This window comes from Phaenicophaeus curvirostris, chromosome 4 (genome assembly GCF_032191515.1).
Source record: "Phaenicophaeus curvirostris isolate KB17595 chromosome 4, BPBGC_Pcur_1.0, whole genome shotgun sequence".
NCBI classification, from domain to species: Eukaryota; Metazoa; Chordata; class Aves; order Cuculiformes; family Cuculidae; genus Phaenicophaeus; species Phaenicophaeus curvirostris.
The window spans coordinates 21,632,408-21,652,326 of NC_091395.1; the positions used below are offsets into that span (position 1 = coordinate 21,632,408).

Below are 19,919 nucleotides of genomic sequence, written 5' to 3' on the forward strand. Positions count from 1 at the left end.
AAAGAGATTTAAGCAGAGGTTGAAACTATTGACAATGCAAAAAAAACCAAGTCACTGTAGTGTAGGGAATTTTATTATGTAAACAAATGTTTTCTCAGCCTCTTCTGTGTGAAAACAATTCTGCAGCGTTCCGAATACAGCAGATACAAGTTAAAATGGGGGCAGGTTCCTTCTTGAGTAAGCTGGCACAGCAGTGGAATAACCTGACCTAGAACAGGGGACTTGAACTTGCATTCTTTTGGTAGGCTTTTCCTCGTTAAGTGTACCTTGAACAATTTCAAGAATGCTGTGTTTGCTACCACTCTACCTGAGCCAGGAGCAGAATTATTTTCCCACCAACTTATCAAGCAAGTCAAGTGACTGTGGCACTGTTCCCACATGAAATGTTACTTCTTTGCAACTAAAAATCAGAAGAGCCGACAAGAAGGCAGATGCTATAGGGGTCTGTTATAGACCACCCAGCCGAGAAAAAGAAGCTGATGAGGTCTTCTACAAACAACTGAGAGAAGTCTCAAGATCGCTAGCTCTTGTCCTTGGGGGAGACTTTAACCTACCAGATGTCTGCTGGAAGTACAATACAGCAGAGAGGAAGCAGTCTAGGAGGTTCCTGGAGTGTGTGGAAGACAACTTCCTTGCACAACTGATGAAAGAGCTGACAAGGGAAGGCGTCTTCCTGGACCTGTTTGTGAACAGAGAAGGCCTTGTGGGGGATGTGACGGTTGGAGGACGCCTGGGTCAAAGCGATCATGAGATGGTAGAATTCTCAGTTCTAGGTGAGATGAGGAGAGGGGTTAGCAGAACAGTCACATTAACCTTCCAGAGGGCAGACTTTGGACTGTTCAGAAGGCTGGTTGATAAAGTCCCATGGAAGACAGTCCTTAAGGGCAAGGGAGCCCACGAGGGCTGGGTGCTCTTCAAGACAGAAATCCTGGCAGTGCAGGAGCAAGCCATCCCCATGTGCTGGAAAATGAGCTGGCGGGGAAAAAAATAGCCTGGTTGAGCAGGGAGATCTGGGTGGACATCAGAAGAGGAATGTCAATAAACTTTGGAAGAAGGGGCAGGCATCTTGGGTGGACTACACTGAGGAAGTGAGGTCATGCAGAGGAAAAATCAGGAGGGCTAAAGCCCCACTAGACCTTAGACTGGCCCGTTTGGTGAAAGATAATAAAAAAATCTTTCTATAAATATATCGATAGTAAAAGGAAGGCCAGGGAGAATATTCAGTCTTTATTGGATGCAAAGGGAACAACTGTGACAAGGGATGAGGACAAGGCTTGAGGTACTTAATGCCTTCTTTGCCTCAGCCTTTAATGGTAAGGAAAACTGTTCCCTGTGTGTACACACCCAGGAGTTAGAGGAGCAGAACAAAGCTCCCGTGATGCAAGAGGAGCTGGTTAGAGACTTGCTTGGCCAATTAGACACTCACAAATCTATGAGGCCAGATGGGATCCACCAAGGGTATTGAGGGAGCTGGCGGATGTGCTTGCCACCACCAGCTCCTTTCCATCATCTTCCAGCAGTCCTGGCTGACTGGGGAAGTGCCACTTGACTGGAGGCTGATGTTGTGCCCATATACAAGAAGGGTTGGACGGAGGACTCGGGAAACTACAGGCCTGTCAGTCTGACCTCAGTGCCTGGAAAAGTCATGGAACAGGTGATCTTGAGTGCTATCATGAAGCACATGCAAGAGAGGCAACACAACAACCCTATGCAGTGCTACAGACTAGGAGAAGTCTGGCTGGAGAGCTGCCCGGAGGAGAAGGACCTGAGGGTGCTGGTTGACAGGGATTGAATGTGAGCCAGCTGTGTGCCCAGGTGGCCAAGAAGGCCAATGGCATCTTGGCTTGTCTCAGAAATGGCGTGACCAGCAGGTCCAGGGAGGTTATTCTCCCTCTGTACTCGGCACTGGTGAGACCGCTTCTCGAATCCTGTGTTCAGTTCTGGGCCCCTCACCACAAGAAGGATGTTGAGGCTCTGAAGCGAGTCCAGAGAAGAGCAATGAAGCTGGTGAAGGGGCTGAAGAACAAGTCTTACGAGGAGCGGCTGAGGGAACTGGGATTGTTTAATCTTGAGGAGGCTGAGGGGAGACCTTCTTGCTCTCTACAACTACCTGGAAGGAGGCTGTAGAGAGAAGGGAGCTGGCCTCTTCTCCCAAGTGACAGGAGAAAGGACAAGAGGGAATGGCCTTCAAGCTACGCCAGGGTAGGCTCAGGCTGGATATCAGGAAAAAATTTTTCACAGAAAGGGTCCTTGGGCATTGGAACAGGCTGCTCAGGGAGGTGGTTGAGTCACCATCCCTGGAAGTGTTAAAAAGATAGGTAGACGAGGTGTTCAGGGCCATGGTTTAGTGGCAGACGGGAAAGGTTGGACTCGATGAACCAAGAAGTCTTTTCCAACCTGGTGATTCTATGATTCTAAGTTCCATCTCTGGAGCTTTTCCAGCATTTATCAGTTAACATGGCTCAGGCATTTGGGAGTTAAGACAGGCAAGTTCCTGACAGGTGGTTTTCACATCCCTATAGTGTTGCAGTTAAGAGTGATGGCCTCTGCAGCAGAACTCCAGAGTGAATGGAAAAGAGAAATGATTCTCAGAAAAATAATTTCTCTGCTGGCTTTAGGACTGGTCTCCCCTCGGTCCCCAGGTACTCCATAGATTTGTAAAAATGTGATGGTGCAGACTTCACCAGCTGCTTGCACTGCCAGTTTTTCATGATCTTGTCTGTTTAGACAGGTGCTTTTTAGGACCCTCTGAGATAGCTTTGCTGTCCAGTCTGGAGAGAGGTATTTCAGTTGTGCATCCTGGGTGTCTTCATAGGAGAGGAGAGAGTTAAGGTAAGGAGATGAGTTGCAGGTTGAGTGACCCACAGTTCTACACATGGGAAGGCTGAATTTATGAAATATACAAAAAATAATTTGAAAAGTTAGAGCAGCATCTACTATTTTAGGGACCGTTTGTGATCTGCTAACAGGCTCCCAAGGGATAAAGCGACTTTAATTCGATCTTACTTAGGACAGAAGGAATTTTCTTGATAAATAAGCAGCTCTACCCCACAACATCTTTTTAACATGACGAAGTTCAACAGGATACTTCATGCCCAGCTTAAAGCAGATCCTAATAGTTTTATTCACCAACAAATGTGCATAAATGCCTTGCTGAATCAGCCTAGGAGGAGAAAAAGTGCTTATGTGGATGTCTATTCTTTCTTTCTCTTTGCAACCCTGCCACACCTCCTGCAGCAAAATAAGCAGCACTTGACAAGAATGAAGACAGCAATGGCTGTACAGGTGAACAAGAACGCCAGAACATCCAGACAGTGGTACTGGTACCAGGTGAGATGGTGAGCAGCTGGTCTCAAGTGCTTTGCCCCTTTGTGACGCATGACAAATTCAATCCAGAAGACAGCTCTGTCCAGAGGCTTAATTGGCTGGTCATGGTGTATCTTGGATAATCTCAGAGCATTTTCCTTATAGCTGGGAAGAAAAGGAGAAACCAAGGAGATCTGTCACTGATTCCTGAAACCACCCATCCAGCAGCTGGCAGCCCTCTTGAGGAAGGCAGACAGCCCTGCTTTTATGTCCATTGATGTTATTTAAATATATTTGAAACTGGTCCAGTCTACTCCTATCTGCATAAATTTGAGTTATGAACAGTAATAGAGAAAGCAAATTTTCTGTAAAGAAAAACTATTAAAAATAATTCCAGATACTCCTTTAAAAAAAAGCAACATGGAAACATTTGCAGCATTTGCTGTTCCAGTATAATATAGTGCGCTGGTGTGGGCTAGGATAGAGTTAATTTTCTTCACTGTAGGTAGGATGAGGCTATGTTTTGGATTTGTCCTGAAAATGGTTTATAGTACAGGGATATGTCAAGGCCTTTTCTGCTTCTCACACTGCCCTGCCAGCAAGTAGGCTGGAGTGGCACAAGAAGTTGGGAGGGAGCACAGCTGGGACAGCTCACTCCAATGGACCAAATGGATATTCCATACCATATGACATCATACTCAGCAATAAAACTAAGAGGGAAGTTAGCAAGGGGACACGTGCACTAGATTTAATTTTCCAGGGTCTCTGGATGCCTGGTCATCATCCAGGTTGTTGTAGATCACCTCAACCACAGCTAATTTCCTCAGATGCTGGATACTTCCATTAATATTGTTCCATTTGCTTCAGGAATTCGGAATTTCCTTCCTGAAGGGATACTTGTCCTTCACACTTAACAGGAGTTGCTATCAAAGACTGAGTACTCATGCTTTTTTCCCAACCATTTTTTGTCAATGGCGTTATCTTTAGCAAGGGATCCCAGCTGCTGGGCATCCTTAGCCTCCAATTCACTGGCTGATAGGTACAGTAACCTGACTCAGGGGTAGGAGAAAGAATTGTTGTGGCTACAGACAGAGTAGACACAATACAACTAGAATTGTCACCCAGAGCCTCCAGAGGATTTAAACTGGCAGAGACCTCTCTCAGGAGCTGCTTAAAGGGATCATAAAATGGGGGTAAAAGAAAATCAAATTATTGACCTTTCCTTTCTGAGAAATGCTGATTCTCAGAAATGAAGGATGGTTTTCATCTGAAACTTACACTTCAACTACTCTGTATTTTTTATTCCCAGAAGAGACAGCAGGATTTCTCACAGAGCAGCCCAAGATTTTAATAACCTCATCTACTGTAAGGCCAGAACAGAACTCACGTGGAATTGTTAATGATGGTATTCAGTGCATCAACTAGGTCCTGTGTCTTCAGAGTGCTGAAATCCAGCTCAACTGCAGCTCCCTTTGCCCTCATGTGAGCAACATTGTCAAACTGGTCAGCAAACATGGGCATCCCAACCATTGGGATCCCATGGTAGATAGCTTCATAGATCCCATTGGTCCCACCATGAGTGATAAAGGCCTTTGTCAAGGGGTGGCCTGGAACAGGGAAGGAGAGGCATGTGTAACAGCAGCTGTGGCAGATCGTGTTCACTGGGACACGAGCATTGCAAACTACCCCGTCAAATGCACTAAGAGAAGGAGACAGCCCTGACCTCTCTATCAGCATCGGAGCTTGCATGTTAGCTTTCACACATTTATATATATTTCAACGTAATGTGTGAACCAACATGTTCCTCTAGACTACCAGAGTTACTTCAGCCCTTCTGCTGTTGTGCGGTTTCAGGTTTTACATGGTATTGGGTTCACAGCAGGTCCCTGTTGCTTAGGTCAAGCATTTTGAAGAACGAGCCCTGGAGATTAACTGCAGAGGCCAAATTCATCTCCAGAGTACATGACTATTTCGATATTTACTCTGACTACAGGTGCTTCTGAGCTTTTCCAGACAATTGCCACTAAGCTCTGTAAGACAGAGCCTTTTGCTTTTGAGATCCGTCTTGATAGCTAAGCTGAAGTTTCTGCCTTCTGTGGCCACTGCTCCCTACTCACTTCACAGCCTGGTGGAATCTTCTGTCATTCTTGTACAGCCTCTCAACTTAAATTCAAAAGCAGGCTAGGAAATTAAGGCTCCAAGAGCAAACCTCTGCTGCTGAAGACACGAAACTAGTTGTAGCTACAAGTGCTACATGCTTCTTTTGCCTGAATAGGCCATTTCAGTGGAAAAACAAAGAAAACAGTTTTTCCAAGAGTGCAATGCAACCTGGATAGAATCTAGCTCACCAAGCAGGTCATTTTGGGGTATCCAGTCGTAAATCCTGGTGTTGGAGCCCAGGTTTTCTGGTTTCTTTCCTTTGTACCGCCAGAGGACCTTGAACAAAGGAAGAATAAGATAAACATAGAGCACGTGACATGCCCTTCTGTATGTCCTTCTACTTGTAATGTAGGGGTTTATCTCAAACCCATGTGTCTTTTCCCAGTCATTCAAACAGCTTTGGCTCCAGTTTAGCTCTTTGATTAATCATTGTGTACACATTATAAAAACTGCACAGAGTGATTTTCATACTTTGGCCTATGCAGACACATCCACATCATTTGCTTCGGAGAAGGGGATATGCCAGAACTCCCCGTCAGGAGACTCAGCAGTCTGCCTCTCTGCAGAGCCCAACTTCCTGGCTACAGCACATCCAGCAGAGATGCAGATGAAAAACAGGCCAGTCCAAGTGTAAAAGGCTCTCTGAAGGCAACAGAAGTGACAAAAACCATGGGAAATTGATTTTGATTTGAAAGGAAATTCACCTTTTGTGGAAGCTGGCTGAGGGCTCTGGCAATCACATTACTTTTTTCATCAGTTAGGTTGTAGACCATAGAACCGAGCGAGAATACCACGATGCCGTGTTCCCCTGAGCTCTGAACAAATTCCTCCATTTCCTAGGAAAGGCAGAAAACATACTAAGAGTAATTGTGCACTGCTGATTACTCAGATTTCTGTGAAGAGAGGACATAACCTTTTTAGCTTATCTAATGACTGAGGGGTATGGGCACCTCTGCTGTGAGAAGGGCATTACAAAGATAAACTTGGCACTGTGCAAAACTTCTCCCCAAGAAGGAGCAGGGCAAATTGAGACAAAGGGCAGCTTTGTCTTTTTGAAAGAAAGTCAAGCAGTTTCAAGACACAATTCTTTCAGAGCACAAGCAGTGGGAGTGGATCCCGGCACTAGCCTGAGAGGGCCATACCCCATGTCACCCTTTCTAGCCTAGTCAGTCATAGTTCTGGATTTTCCTGGAAAATCACTACTACTACACTCCACTACTACTTCACATTTTGTAGCTCTGCAGGAAGGAGCAGTGCTGACAACTGACAGGGTTTTTCAGCATCCTAATCAGACATTCATTGCGTCACTGCTATTACTTTGTTAGTCAGCCAGTTCTCTACTTCTTCTTGCAATACAGCACGTTTTGTTTAACAAATTTTCCACAAATCATACCAATAGGTCTTCCTGTTCCTTTTTTCAGTTACTGTAATGGGAAATGGTGTAATAGTATCCAAAAGAGAACCTCACCCAATTTAACCCCTGCTGCCTGGAAGAGGGACAACTTGCACTGAAAATATGCTACCTCCTCTCAGGTTTCTGCAGGAGTGGTAATCCAAACCAGAGCTTGTCAAGTTCCTGTCATCAGTATTTAGGAGTTTCAAATTCCACCTGAATATTGCCAGTCACAGCAGAGTGTAGGCTGGAGATGCTGAGTATTTTATTCCCTTTAAGATGTCTTAAACAAAGCAACAATAGAAAAAGTGTTTATCAGTCTTCTCTTTCTGCAGGACTTGACTTCATTTTGTCTGAAGAATTTGTCCCATCACAGTGCCTTTTTGTGTCCGTTAGTTCAATGTTATCATGGGTTGCAAGTCTGTACCTTAGAATTAAATCTTTCATTTAACTACTCTGAGGTAAAACCTATTTTTCCTACTGTATTCCCTTCTGTTTATCCCAGCTGCCTTCTTTTAAGACAACAGGCTGCAAGCCTTGCCCTTAGTTTGCACAAGTACAGATAGATTGCTAAATAGTTCCTTTCTCCTCACCAGCAGCAGTGCATCTTCTTTACAAATCAGCTTTCTCAGGACATGGCTTGCACGGGTGATCAAGGAGAGAAACGGGTTCTGTTCTACTGAGCAACCAACCAACCAATGGCAGAACAAAGCCAGGATACCTTTGGTAACGGCTTTGCAGGCTGGCAATGAAGTCCTCCAACGAATTCAAAGTTGGGCAGCAAAGGGCGAGGAAATTCAATATCCCAGTATGTTCTTATTAGCCATATCTCTGCTTTCCCCATCGTCTCACAAAGAGTTGTGGGCCTTCCTGTGGACAAAGTACAAGAGGATTACAACACCCACGGGAACAGCGTTGTTTGTTGCAGATTGCAAAATAGGAGCCTTGCCTTTGTCCTTTGGCACACCCTGTCAGTTCATTATATCAAATAATGCATGAAATGAAAACATGGGCAAACCCAGACCTAATCTTTGCCCTGTCCTGGGTTCAGCATTGGCAGGTTGCCACACACAAGGTAATGCTATTTCTGAAAGGATTTTGAACCTTCAGGATTAATTTACAGCAGTACAATAGTGATTGGGAAGCCTTTAGTTTCTGTGATATGGAAGTGCTGTTCTGGTACTACTGAAAAAGTTCATTGCCTGTGCATGCAATAAAAATACACTTTGGGTAAGAGAACAATCACAGAAAACTTAGTTCCAAACAAAAAATAAATTAATCATGTAGTGATGATTACTAGTCAGGGAGGAGGTACGTTTTCAAACAATGTTCCGTGGCATTTTTCAAATGGTGACTCAGTCAGTGGCTGCCCAGACTACAAGAAAAGACAGGTACGGCCATCCCTGGTTCTCTCGGGTCAGCTCCTTCTGACTCATACTGGGAAAATTCGGCCAAATCCAGAAATGTCATTTCATGCAAAATCCAGCGTCTCTAGAAATCCATCCAAAGAAAAAATCCAATGTTTAAAACTGTTTTAAAGCTTCCCATCTGGGAAAATATATTTTTTCAGGCACATGCTACATGTTGCCTTTTTAGCGTTTTCCCCACAAAGCAGAACTGGGGAGTAGAAGGGCTAGAAGTGCTGGTAAAAAATTGTCTGAAGACAGCCTCACACAAGCAGGAACAAAGCAAAATAAGCAGCGAAATAAAAGTTATACATATGGCATTTTCTTATACTACTTGATCTGCACTACAATTAACACTAGTATTTTTTTTTTTTATTTTATTTTATTTTATTTTATTTTATTTTATTTTATTTTATGTTTTAAGTAAAGAGCAACAAGTCAGTTACAAAGTTACTGGAGTGAAAATTAAGCCTGTGTTACAAGTAGAGTGATATAAAGGTGTAATGAAGTCCTAAGCAGTATTAAAAAATCTATCCAGGGAAAAAGGACTATTTTGCAGGGCACTGAGGCATTCTTGCGAAATGCAGGAAGAGATTGGAGGGCAATAGAACAGCAGCCCTTGCGCCTGCTATTCTCTCATTATCAGCCTAAACACAGATATTCCTTACAAGATTCAAAGTCCATTGAACTAAAATGTCTCTTTAACAGACTTTGTACCAAGTCTGAATTGTACTAGGTTGGAATAAAAATGTCACGTATGTATTGTATTTGATTATATTTCAAATTCTAAATGGTGGATGAAAGGGCAAGGTGACAGTTCTTAGCATCCATTAATGGAGAATATGAACTCACACTTCACATCTTGTATTACACATGGTTGCAAGATGACACCTCCAGACAATGCATGCAGTGTCAATGAAGAGGACATTTCTGCTCTACAGTTCTCCAGATGATGCAGAGAGATGGTGTTCCTATTTACAACATGGTTAACTCCATCCCTATGCTGTCAGCGGAGCTGTTTCCAGTTCCTTACATTTAATAAAGGAATGATTTTACCCTCCAGAGTTTATCTACAACCATCTTAATTGCAGAAGTGCCTCTTACCCGGATGAAGAGGTAACAACTGTCCTCTGAAAGCACTACAATAGGCATACGACTCATAAGCAAGAGCTCACCAGCAGTACCATCACTTAGAAAAATTAGAACTATGTGATTTAAAGGTCCTGGAGAGGAACTGGAGCAAAACTGCTCTGGTGCCTGTTAGACTAGACCAGGCTTAAAAGGGAAAGCACAGCATCCATGTGACCAAAGCAAGATTACCCTCTCTGCTGACTATTGCAAGGGAGTATCTTGAAATAACAGCACTGAGCTCCCAAAACATTCAAAAGGCACAACCTATACAAGAGGAGAAACCACTCGACAGCTGCCTTACCTAAGACATTACTGTAGTATCCATCCCATTCCTCTTGCCAAAGGTTCAAAAAAAACATATCCATGTAAAAGTAAAAGAGAAAGTTCTGTAGTCTTTCCATGAAGGACATCTGGTCTGTCAATCCTTTTGTGCTAGCAGGCACATAAGAAGGTGGGGATGGGAGCCCACCACACAGCCTCTCTACTGTATTCGCATCAGAGAAGCGGAAGCTGTAGACAAAAGGAATTCCTAGGATTTCTGCTACAAGCTCCCCACCTACAGAAAAGGCATCAGCTACTAGAATATCAAACTTGGCCTGCTGCAGCTTTGCTATCAGCTGAGGGTTCATCAAGAAGGTGTCACAGATTTGCTTTGAAATGTTGGTAAAAATCTTCAGGTCTTCTTTTACTTTCCACATGATCTCCCAGGGGAAGTGATTAGAGATGTCATTCAACCAGAAATTGAGGAAGTCATCCATTAGAGCATCCAAGGTCTTCTGAGTAAAGGGGACTTGCAAAACCTCAAAGGTGAAGGGGGAGGAAGTATCTTCATAGTTGATTAGCAGGTTGCTTGAGGGCACCAGCACAGTCACTTCATGACCCCGGAGAACCAGCTCTTCCAGCAGCACTTTGATATTGATCCAGTGACTTGCATCGGTGGGCCAGACCACCACCTTCCCACAAAAGCCAACGCTCCAGCAGCAAGCACAGGCCCAGAGTAGCCAGGGGAACCTTGGCTCCACCATCTCAGCAGCGTGTGTACAATTCTGGTCCGACTGATCTGGAAACAGTTCACTACTCCAGTGTATAAACATTCTAGTGCCAGCCAATAAAAGCGAGATCTACTTGCTGCCACCCTTGACAAGAGGGCATGTCAGAATAGGAGGAGTGAGCAAGCAGTAGATCCCATTCTGGAGTCTCCTGCAGAGCCATAGCTGATCTCAGAATGACAGGAACTCCTGTTTCTGCTCACCACAAAAAGAAGTATTCCTCACCATGCAAAAAACACGCAAAAAAAGGAACTATTTCTCACCACCAGACAGCCAATGCCCAGCCAGTCCCTGAGCAACAGCAGCCCTGGCAAATTTCTCCCCCCACCAGCTTTTTTTCTGATGAGCGCAACATCTCAAGGTGTGGAATATCCCTTTGATCAGCTGTGGTCAGCTGTCTGGGCTGTGCCCCCTCCCAGCTCCTTGTGCACCTCCAGCCTACTTACCAGAAGGAGCAATAGGAGAAGCAGAAAAAGTCTTGTCACTGTTCACCAATAACTAAACCATCCCTACATTATCAACACTCCTTTCATCACAAATCCAAAATATAGCCCCATGCAGGCTACTAAGAAGAAAATTAATTATATTCCAGCCAAAATCAGTATACCCCTCATACCAGATCTTCAAGATGAAGATGCACATTCCTACACCAAGAAGGAGCCCGAGCTAGGGAAAGCATGTGAGCAGCCCATAGGACTTTTTTGGCAGCTACAAGATGAACCTAGTCTTACCACTTGACTACAGTCTACATTTATTGCTTTTCCCTGGCAGAAATAATCTACTTGTAAAACCAGCTGTAATTTTAATCTCCCCTTTTGCTAGGTACAAAACGTCCTGCAGTAATTCACAACTAGCCCACAGGTTGCTCTAGTCTGGATGCTGTGGACACACAGCACTGCTACTGGAAATACACAGTCCTGGTAGAGATGACTCCAGCATCAGGCCACCCCAGGAGAGAAACAGGAGGACGTGAAGAGCACAGGTTTTGCTTGCCTTATTGCTTCTGTGACTTCTCTTAGGAAGATGCTGTATCTTCCTAAGCATTCCAAGACAGATACTGCCAAGACAACAGACCTAGTTTCTCCTCTTGACTGTATCCTGCAGATGTAGTGGAAGTATTTCATCCTACTGAAGTGCTTGGGGAAAAGAGCAAGCAGCTGCTCTCTCCTGGTCACAGGGTGGGTGAGGCTCAACCTGAGTCTAAAAAAGGGTCTGAGCACTCCTCCAGGAGACCAGCACCACCACATGAGGTCCCCTCACTAGACTGACACTGGAGCAAGCAGTCTTTCATCGTGCTTCAACTTGAAAAAGTCTTTAGGTAGCTCTAGAAAAGCAGCTAGAATAATAAGAACCCTGAAGAAGGTTTTCCAAGGAGGACAAAAAGGTATGTGTGTACACTGCAGGAGCTGGGACATTGCCCCTTCCTTTCATGCCTCCTTCAGGACTGGATACATTCCAGATCAAAGCATAGCTCAGTCAGGGTAGAGAAGAGCTAAGCTAACACATGTAAGAAATCAGGTATTGCACTGCAAACTTAAATACTAAACCCCACATTTAACAATAAAAAAGACAACGAAAGTTCCAAGCAGCTCTGAGGCTCACGCAACAGGAGATCAGCAAACCATACTTCTACCAGCACAAGATTTTCTAGTCTCTGTCAAATATGATAACCAACACAAGTAAACACACAGCGAGGTTCTCTGATAGTGGGACGTCTTAACATCTTAGCTCTCTTAGCAAACCTACACCCTACTAGTGGAATATATAAAAAAAACCCAACACCTAGAGCCCTATATTGAAATAATACCTATTTTATGTGCCCACCAACAATACGTGTATATTTGCCCTGTTTCCTTTTGAGCATTACAATAATGAGAGCAAAAATGTGAAAATTATTATGCAACTATTATTAAAAAAAAAACCAACTTATGAATAAACATAGCTGTCTTCTAATATTTCTTCTAGATACTTCTAGAAAATATAAAAGAGACAGGTCTCTGCTGAGGGCCTCTTATCACAGCATACTGGTGCTCAGCTGCTCTCCCAAGGCTTTAGAAGACCGGAGGAGTCCATTGTCTCTCTTTTTGAGATAAGCTAGCAAGCAAGAAGGGCGCTACAGGAAAAAAAATGTATTCTTGTAAGGCTTTACAAAACCAATTTTTATTTCTACTGCAAAAGTTTTAATTCAGTACTAGTGTTTGGGGGGTGCATGGTACCATTTTGCTGTTCCTAGTATTTGTCATCATCCATCTATGAATATGACAGATGAGCTCTGTCTCAAGTGGCTTTAGCGCTGTTTTATCTATCCTAGAAGTACCTGTACAAACTAGTGTAGCAGGTCAGGATTAACAGGTAATATTTGTGCTTCCCTGGATTGTTTGACATGACACAGGAACTTTGAAGAAAGGAGAGTGAGTTCAGGGCTGTCTTGCTCCTAATTTGTGCTCTGGCTACTTACTCTTGTGTGTGCAGCAGATGTAATTTCAAGTAGTAAGAGCAGCCTTACCTAAAACATCACTGTAGTATTGATCCCAGCTTCCCCAGAGTAGGTAATGATATATTATATCCTGCACAGTGTAGGCAAAGATGTTTTTTAGCCTTTCCCGGAAGGACATCCTATCTGTTAGGCCACTTAGGATGGCTGGTACGTAGGAAGGAGGTGTTGGGAGTGCCCCACAGAGCCGCTCTATCGTGTTACCAACGGAGAACCGGATGGTGTACACGAGGGGGATACCCAGCTTCTCAGCAAACAGCTCCCCACTGGGCATCAGTGGGTCTGCCAAAAGGACATCAAAGTTGGATGCCTTCAGCCTCTCTAGCAGTGCCACATTCTTCAGGACTTCATCGCAAATTACTTTGGTTACGTTCTTCATCCTCTGCGCCAGCTGACCTATCTTGTAAATACCTTCCCAGATATGTAGTTTTCTCTCCTCATAAAACCAAAAATAGAAAGTTTCTTCCAGTAAGGCAGCCATCTCCTTTTTGGTGACTGGCACCTCAACCACCTCAAGCTGGAATGGTGAGGGACGTACGGTGTCGAGGATGAGGAAGCATGAAGGCATCAGCACGGTCACCTCGTGGCCCCGGTTCACAAGCTCCTGGAGTATGTACTCCATGTTCAGCCAGTGGCTGTTGTCAGCTGGCCAGACCAACACCTTCCCGCCGGACCCCCAGCCCAACACAGCCAGCAGCCACAGCACTGCCACATCCTTCCCAGCCATAGCCCGCTCCATGTGGCAATGAGCCCACGGCCTTCCTTCACCGGAAACAACAGAACTTCCAGGCTGAGTAGGCGTGTGTAACATGCCTTGCTCCCAAGGGCAGGGTGCAGAGCTAGCTGTTGTGAAACTCTGTGCTGAACTATGGCATGTTTTCCTGGAGAAAAATATTACTAGGACCAGTTGGCACCATCTGGTGGTAAATACCTTGTTAAAGGTGGAAGATGTGCTTTGTCTGGAGCAGCAGGGAGAGCTGTACGTCCTGAGGCGCACAGTGCAGCAAGGATTATGTCCTGTTGGTCATCCTGGCCCCCCTGCCTGTCTAACTGCAGCCTCTATGTTATTTGTTTGATAGATGAGGTGACTTTTTCATTCTTCTGGCTCTGTGAAGCACAGCTGGGTATGGAGTGAAGGTGTTCGCCCACTGTGTGGGCACCTTTTTGCTTCATGAAGCCAGTGAATATCTGTTTACAGTGCACTTAAGGTGGTGATCCACGCTAAAGAGTTGCATCTTGAAGTGGATGAAACTACACAGAAAGTGACTCCAGTATCAGAGTAAGACTATCCTCATGTGAACTCACCTCTTCGAGCGTGTGCATTGTGGGAGGCCAGAGCTGGTAGGTGATGGTGTGGGTTGTCCTACCTGCCACTAGGTGCCAATTATGCACTATAAGTTGAACCAGAAAATCTGTTAAACAGTTTTATTTACAGTCACCCTTCTGAAGTGGAATTGAGAAATAATATGAGTCTCTGTCACTATGCTAAAAATCATCATTACTAGGCTTCCGCCCAGCCCTGCTACACAATGTTTTCATAATGTTGTTGTGCAAGGTTTTTGCTACCACTACGTGCTACCTAGAGCATCCTTTCAAGGATGAAAATGAGGGTGATGGAAGCATCTGGACTGTGAGAAGCTAAGCTGAGATACCTCATCTGCTGTGCCTGTGACAGCAGCTTGGTGTACTTCGGGTCCTGCAGCACCCAACTATTTGCAGGCAGCTGGACCCTGAGAGATTTGCAAGTGCTGTTTTTCATAAGCTCAATGTGACATTAGCAAAAATGGTATGTTGACCATGTGATCAATACTTCAATAAACATATTTTTCTACATATTCACTCAGGACAGTTCAGAAGAAAAGCCTGCAGAGGAAGACTTGTTGCTTTCACTGTTTGCTTGTGGGGGAAAGTTCTGTTTCAAATAAAACTTGTTTTGTGCAACCAGCTATGAAAGTGAAGTTTATATTACAAAGCCAGGATGCATTTCAGCATTGCAGCTGAGGGTGGCAGAGTTGTTTTATAGTTCACCAGCTGCACTCTCCTTGTTGTGATACTCTGGATTAGGAGAACAGCTCTGTTCCTGTCTGCTTTCTGTGCAAGCAGTCATTGGAGGGGGAAATATGTTAGCTGAGCTCCCCTTCTGAGGGCCCTATATGGTGTGGAAGTTGCTTCAACTTCCACATTAAAAGTTATCATGATGAAATTAATTAAAAAGCCTTATGGTGAAAGTCAAATCCATCAATTGGGATGACCACTGATCCCGGTCTCAATGCAACAGCATAACAACACAGCACCCTGGGAGGGGAATGGGGGCAACTGATGGACCCTGCTGGCTCATTCCCTATTCCGGACAGGGACATGATGACAAACTTCTTGCTGACCTCTCTCAGACGCTGACTTTACAACCCCACCAGATTCCTAGCTCCACAGGTTATAAGGCAGGAGGCTGTCATGAGAAGTGAAGTAGCAGAAGGCTTACCTAAGACCTTACTATAGTAAATATCCCATTCTCCCCAGTAGCTCTGGAAAACATAGTCTTGCAGGTGGTAAGACACAATGTTTTTTATTCTCTCGCTGAAGGTCATGCAGTCGGTGAGCTCGGACAGGGCTGCAGGCGTGTAGGATGGAGGGGCTGGGACCTTGCCACAGTGCCTCTCCACGGTGGAGGCTGGGGAGAAGCGTAGCGAATAGATGAAGGGGATGGCCAGCTTGAGAGCCAAGAGGTCCCCACAGAGGGTGACTGGGTCTGACAGCAGCAGGTCATAGCCAGACCCCTGCAGATGGACCATCAGCTCTTGGTTGGTAAACACGGCATCACACATTATCCTGTTCATTTGGTGCCAGTTTTTTGACAGCTTTCCCAACTCTTTGTAAAACTTCCAGAAGGTCAAGGTGGTTGGTTTGTTATTCAGCCACAATGCCACTACATCGTTGATCAGATTCTCAATGGTGTCTTTCTTGAAGGGCACATTATAGACCTCAAACTTCTCCGTAGCCTCAGCCCTGGGCTTAATGAAGAGGGAAGCGTTGGATACCAGGACAGTAACACTGTGCCCACGGTGGATGAGTTCCTGTATAACTATCTTCACGTTCAGCCAGTGGCTGCCTTCCGTTGGCCAGACCAACACATTCCCACAGGAGACAGGCCCCAGAAGAGCCATCTGGAAAAGGAGCAGCTGGAGATATTTCTTAGAGGTGACTTCTGTGGCCATGGCAGGGCTAAGGGCTAGATAGCCTGGCAGTGTTCTCTTGCAGTTGGGTGTGCTGCACCTCTGTGTTGTGGTTGAAGGCTCTACGATAGCACTTTCAGCAAAAGTAAGAGTTTGCTGTTACATAGGTGGGGTCTCTAAAACCCATGTTTGGTCTTGGGTCTGAAAAGAGAGAAACGTGTATTTGGTGATTCACTTTTCCCAACTACCCTGTTAGTTTCTCCCGTAAGGGAGCTCCTTTCCCTGATTAGCACGTGCCAGCAGTGTTTGCTGCTGTCAAAGATCTGCCTTCAAGCTGATCTCTTTGTATGAGGGCAATTTAATCCTTTGGTTTTTTATACTTTTTTGTAGTTTTTGTGAGGAATCCTTACCATGAAATAAAAGCAAATAACCGGGGAACTCAGCAGCTGTGTAATTACTGTATCAGTAAATACTGGCAGATTTACTGTAGGTATTAGCAAATAAGTGGCACCTCTGCCAATATTAGATGAATACTGAGATCTGCTGGAGAATGTATGACCATGTCTTTTTCAAAAATACCTTTTTTCAATTGTAACAGCCTTGATATCTGTATAGTATGGTGTGGAGAAGTGGTTACGTGACAAAGGACATGTCAACATGCACGAGATGTGCTGAGCTGAGAAGGCCAAAACGACCTTGACGAGAGCATTATACCATAAAAGTAAGACGACCTTGACGAGAGCATTATACCGTAAAAGGATGTTGTGGTTAGCAGTAAGAAGGAGTTAGTTGGCAAAAAATAAGGAACTTATGTAAATGTAACCAATAAGCAATAACCAATGATTAACCGTATATGCTAATGTTAGAGACATGATTAACCAATTAGATTTTGCCAAATGTGCTTATTAATGAACCTGAGCAATATAATGCTTGCCTTCTGATGAATAAACGAAGCTTGCTTATCAATCATATTGGTTGTGCGAGTCTTCCCTCCGGCATCAAATGGTGACCCCGACGTGATACAGCCCCGACATGATAAAGCCATCTTCACTGGGAACTGCTATGCTTGCTCAGAGCCGAGAAAAGCGACTGGTCTGCAGCCGCCAGTAGATGAAAAGGACGACTTTGCTGGTCAAAGGTTGACTCCTCGCATCTGGATCGACCCTAAAAAGGGGATCTCGCCGCTCGGAACTGCTGCCCGCCACTAAAGATAAAGGCTAAAGGGACGTCCCGGTAAGGCTGCTAAAGGCTCGAGCCCATTTATAAAGTAAAGTCTTAAAGTAAAATAATAAAGTAAAATAATGGAAAGGCAGGCAGCATTAATGTGCTTTTTAGAAAAGCGAAAGATTCAAGACATAGATTTAAAAAAGGAGGTGGCCAAATCGGTCACATATGGAACAGCTAAGGGGCATTTTCAGGACCCCAACACAGTCTTCTGTGTTGAAGAATGGAGAGCATTCGGGGATACTTTATGGGCAGCTGTTATAGACGATGATAAGACAGTCAAAAAATTGTCCTGACCGTGGCACGCCATAATCAATTGCTTAAAACAGCATCAAGCTGAACAGTCTCCCTGGCAGAAAGTTTTTGAAGCGTTAAAGGTACATGTCGGCTCTAAAAGGCAGAGCGATAATTCCGAGCTGAGTGCAGGATCATCAACAACTGTACTAACCCCTTACCTCCCTAAACTGGCTGTGCTTGCCTCTGCACCCCGTGACGGGAGGGCTGACAATCCCTTTGATCCAGGTCCGATAGACACCAACAAGGAGCCCGATCTACCCCCTCACTGTCCCTCAGACCAACGGGTGCAACTCAGGAGGGAGGCACAGCAGCAGGGAGAAGTTGAAATATCACAAGCTTTGATCTGTGTGCGGCACGGCGGTCTGCGCTGGGAACTAATTAGTGAAGAAGTAATAAGGGAGATTCCAAAAACTGTTAAGAAGAGAACCAAACCGCCCAAGGTGTCCTAAAACTCCTCCAACATATCCTCTCTAAGAGAGGGAAAGAGCCCTAAAACTCCTCCAACATATCCTCTCTAAGAGAGGGAAAAAATATGATGCCTCCGTTATTACAGCATTTTTGAACTGGGTCTTGTGCCATAAATTAACCCCAGGAGCACAAGTCATATTCGAAATTCCTACCTGGGAAGCAATAGGTCATGTATTATGGGATGCAGTGGCCAAAGGAGGCAGGGAGGCAAAATTCGGACCAGTGTGGAGGGAAATAGTGGAGGTGCTGCGGACAATGAAAGGAGAGAGATCAGCAGCTGCAGTGGCTACAGCGGTACTCAGAGCGTCCGGGGCTCCCGTATCGCTTGGCACAGCTCCACAAGCTTTCCCAGCAACCTCACTCTTCTCCCACATGTTAAACATCCCACAACGGGCCCCACTAGAATCTAGCCCATTTAATGTATCTGGTGCTGTCGGCAGAGTGCTCGCCGCCCCTGCAGCTGCATCTGACAAAATTTTAGTAAGAGAGATGCCAAAAGCATTATATCACCAGACGGAGACAGACGAAAAGCCGTCTGATAAACCCCAAGAAACTGTGTCAGTGAGGAAAGATGCAGAGCAAGGAGGGGCTGCCTGTCATCCTTCTGCGCCTCCAAAAGAATTAACTCCCAGTAACCCAGATGTGGCAACAACAGGAGATGATACTGCTGGAGCGGCTGCAATGCCCTCGCTTGAAGGGGAGTTGAAAGAGTTAGTGAAAGCATTGCAACAATTGGCTATTCAACAGAAGCCAGAGCTGCCATCGGCTCCAGAACCCCCTGCACATAAAAATTATACCTTTACGGATGGATCTGCTCCAACTCTCACAATTGCCACAAAACGATTATCAGTGCAACCCTCATTTGTCGAGCCAGACCCTGAGATAGAAGAAGCCCATAGCCGAAAATGGAAAGGCATAATCACAAATGCAGTTTTGGAAGGAGATTTCATAACTGTACCAGAAGCATTCCCAGTAATGCATGATGCAGGTGGTCGATACTGGGAACCGATTGACTGGAAATTGTTGGGGAAACTTAAAGCTGCCGTGATCCAGCACGGCCTTAAATCACAAGTTACGACATCGCTAATACAGTACATCTTTCAATCGCATACCCTCGTTCCGGCGGACATATGTACCCTAGCAAAACTGATTCTTGCAGCAGCCATCTCAGCACTGCACACAGAAAATCCCCCACAGAACGGACAAGGAAAACTGGCTACCTCTTTCGGAGTAAGACAGGCTAATCCAATACTTGGAATGTCTGCGTCCACATGCAGGACAGCACAGAACTTAGTCAAAATTGTGCTTAGTCAACCATCAGCACCTGCCAATAATCCCTCTGATCCAGGGCCAGCAGCCTCTGAGAGAACTTTGATTTATTTTCATCAACGGAGGAGCTGTGACCCTAAACAGCTACAAACTTTTCCTGGGAATTGTTTGCAGGAGGCACGTACCAACACAGATGCCTCCGCAGCAAGCAGCAGCTCTCACCTCAGAGCAAGAACCAGAGGCAGCACCGAGATAGACGTGATCACCATCATCACAGTTGTGCTGCAATCATCCCCACTTCACACAATACCATGCAACGTAAAAGGACCGTTGGAGGGTAGCTTTACTGCCTTGTAATTAGAATGATTATCAATAATTTGGTTGGGAATCTTTGTTTTACCTGGGGTCATTGATGCAGGCTGTACTGGAATGATTCAAGCAAGAGTATGGATGCTGTCTCCACTAGTGTTAAGAACACCATTTCCACTAGTATTAATACCAACAAATAGCCGGATAGTGTATTTAATTTTGTTCAAAGCAGCTGTGTTCCAA

The 19,919-nt window shown here is 45.0% G+C and overlaps 1 protein-coding gene across 5 annotated transcripts; it reads right to left on the reverse strand.

The window, feature by feature from the left end:
• Positions 1–65: 65 nt before the first annotated feature.
• On the reverse strand, positions 66–16,166 carry LOC138719897 (UDP-glucuronosyltransferase 2A2-like). 5 transcript variants are annotated; one of them, XM_069855474.1, is made up of 7 exons: positions 15,419–16,166; positions 12,952–13,584; positions 7,581–7,729; positions 6,171–6,302; positions 5,655–5,742; positions 4,694–4,913; positions 66–3,471 (listed from the first exon to the last, which is right to left on the reverse strand). In XM_069855474.1, exons 1-7 carry the CDS (start codon positions 16,149–16,151, stop codon positions 3,195–3,197), a joined length of 2,232 nt encoding a protein of 743 aa, XP_069711575.1. In that variant the 5' UTR covers positions 16,152–16,166; the 3' UTR covers positions 66–3,194. The 5 variants fall into 5 exon arrangements, with proteins under 5 accessions (XP_069711575.1, XP_069711578.1, XP_069711576.1 ...); XM_069855477.1 differs by lacking the exon at positions 12,952–13,584; XM_069855475.1 differs by lacking the exon at positions 6,171–6,302.
• Between the last annotated feature and the right edge of the window lie 3,753 nt (positions 16,167–19,919).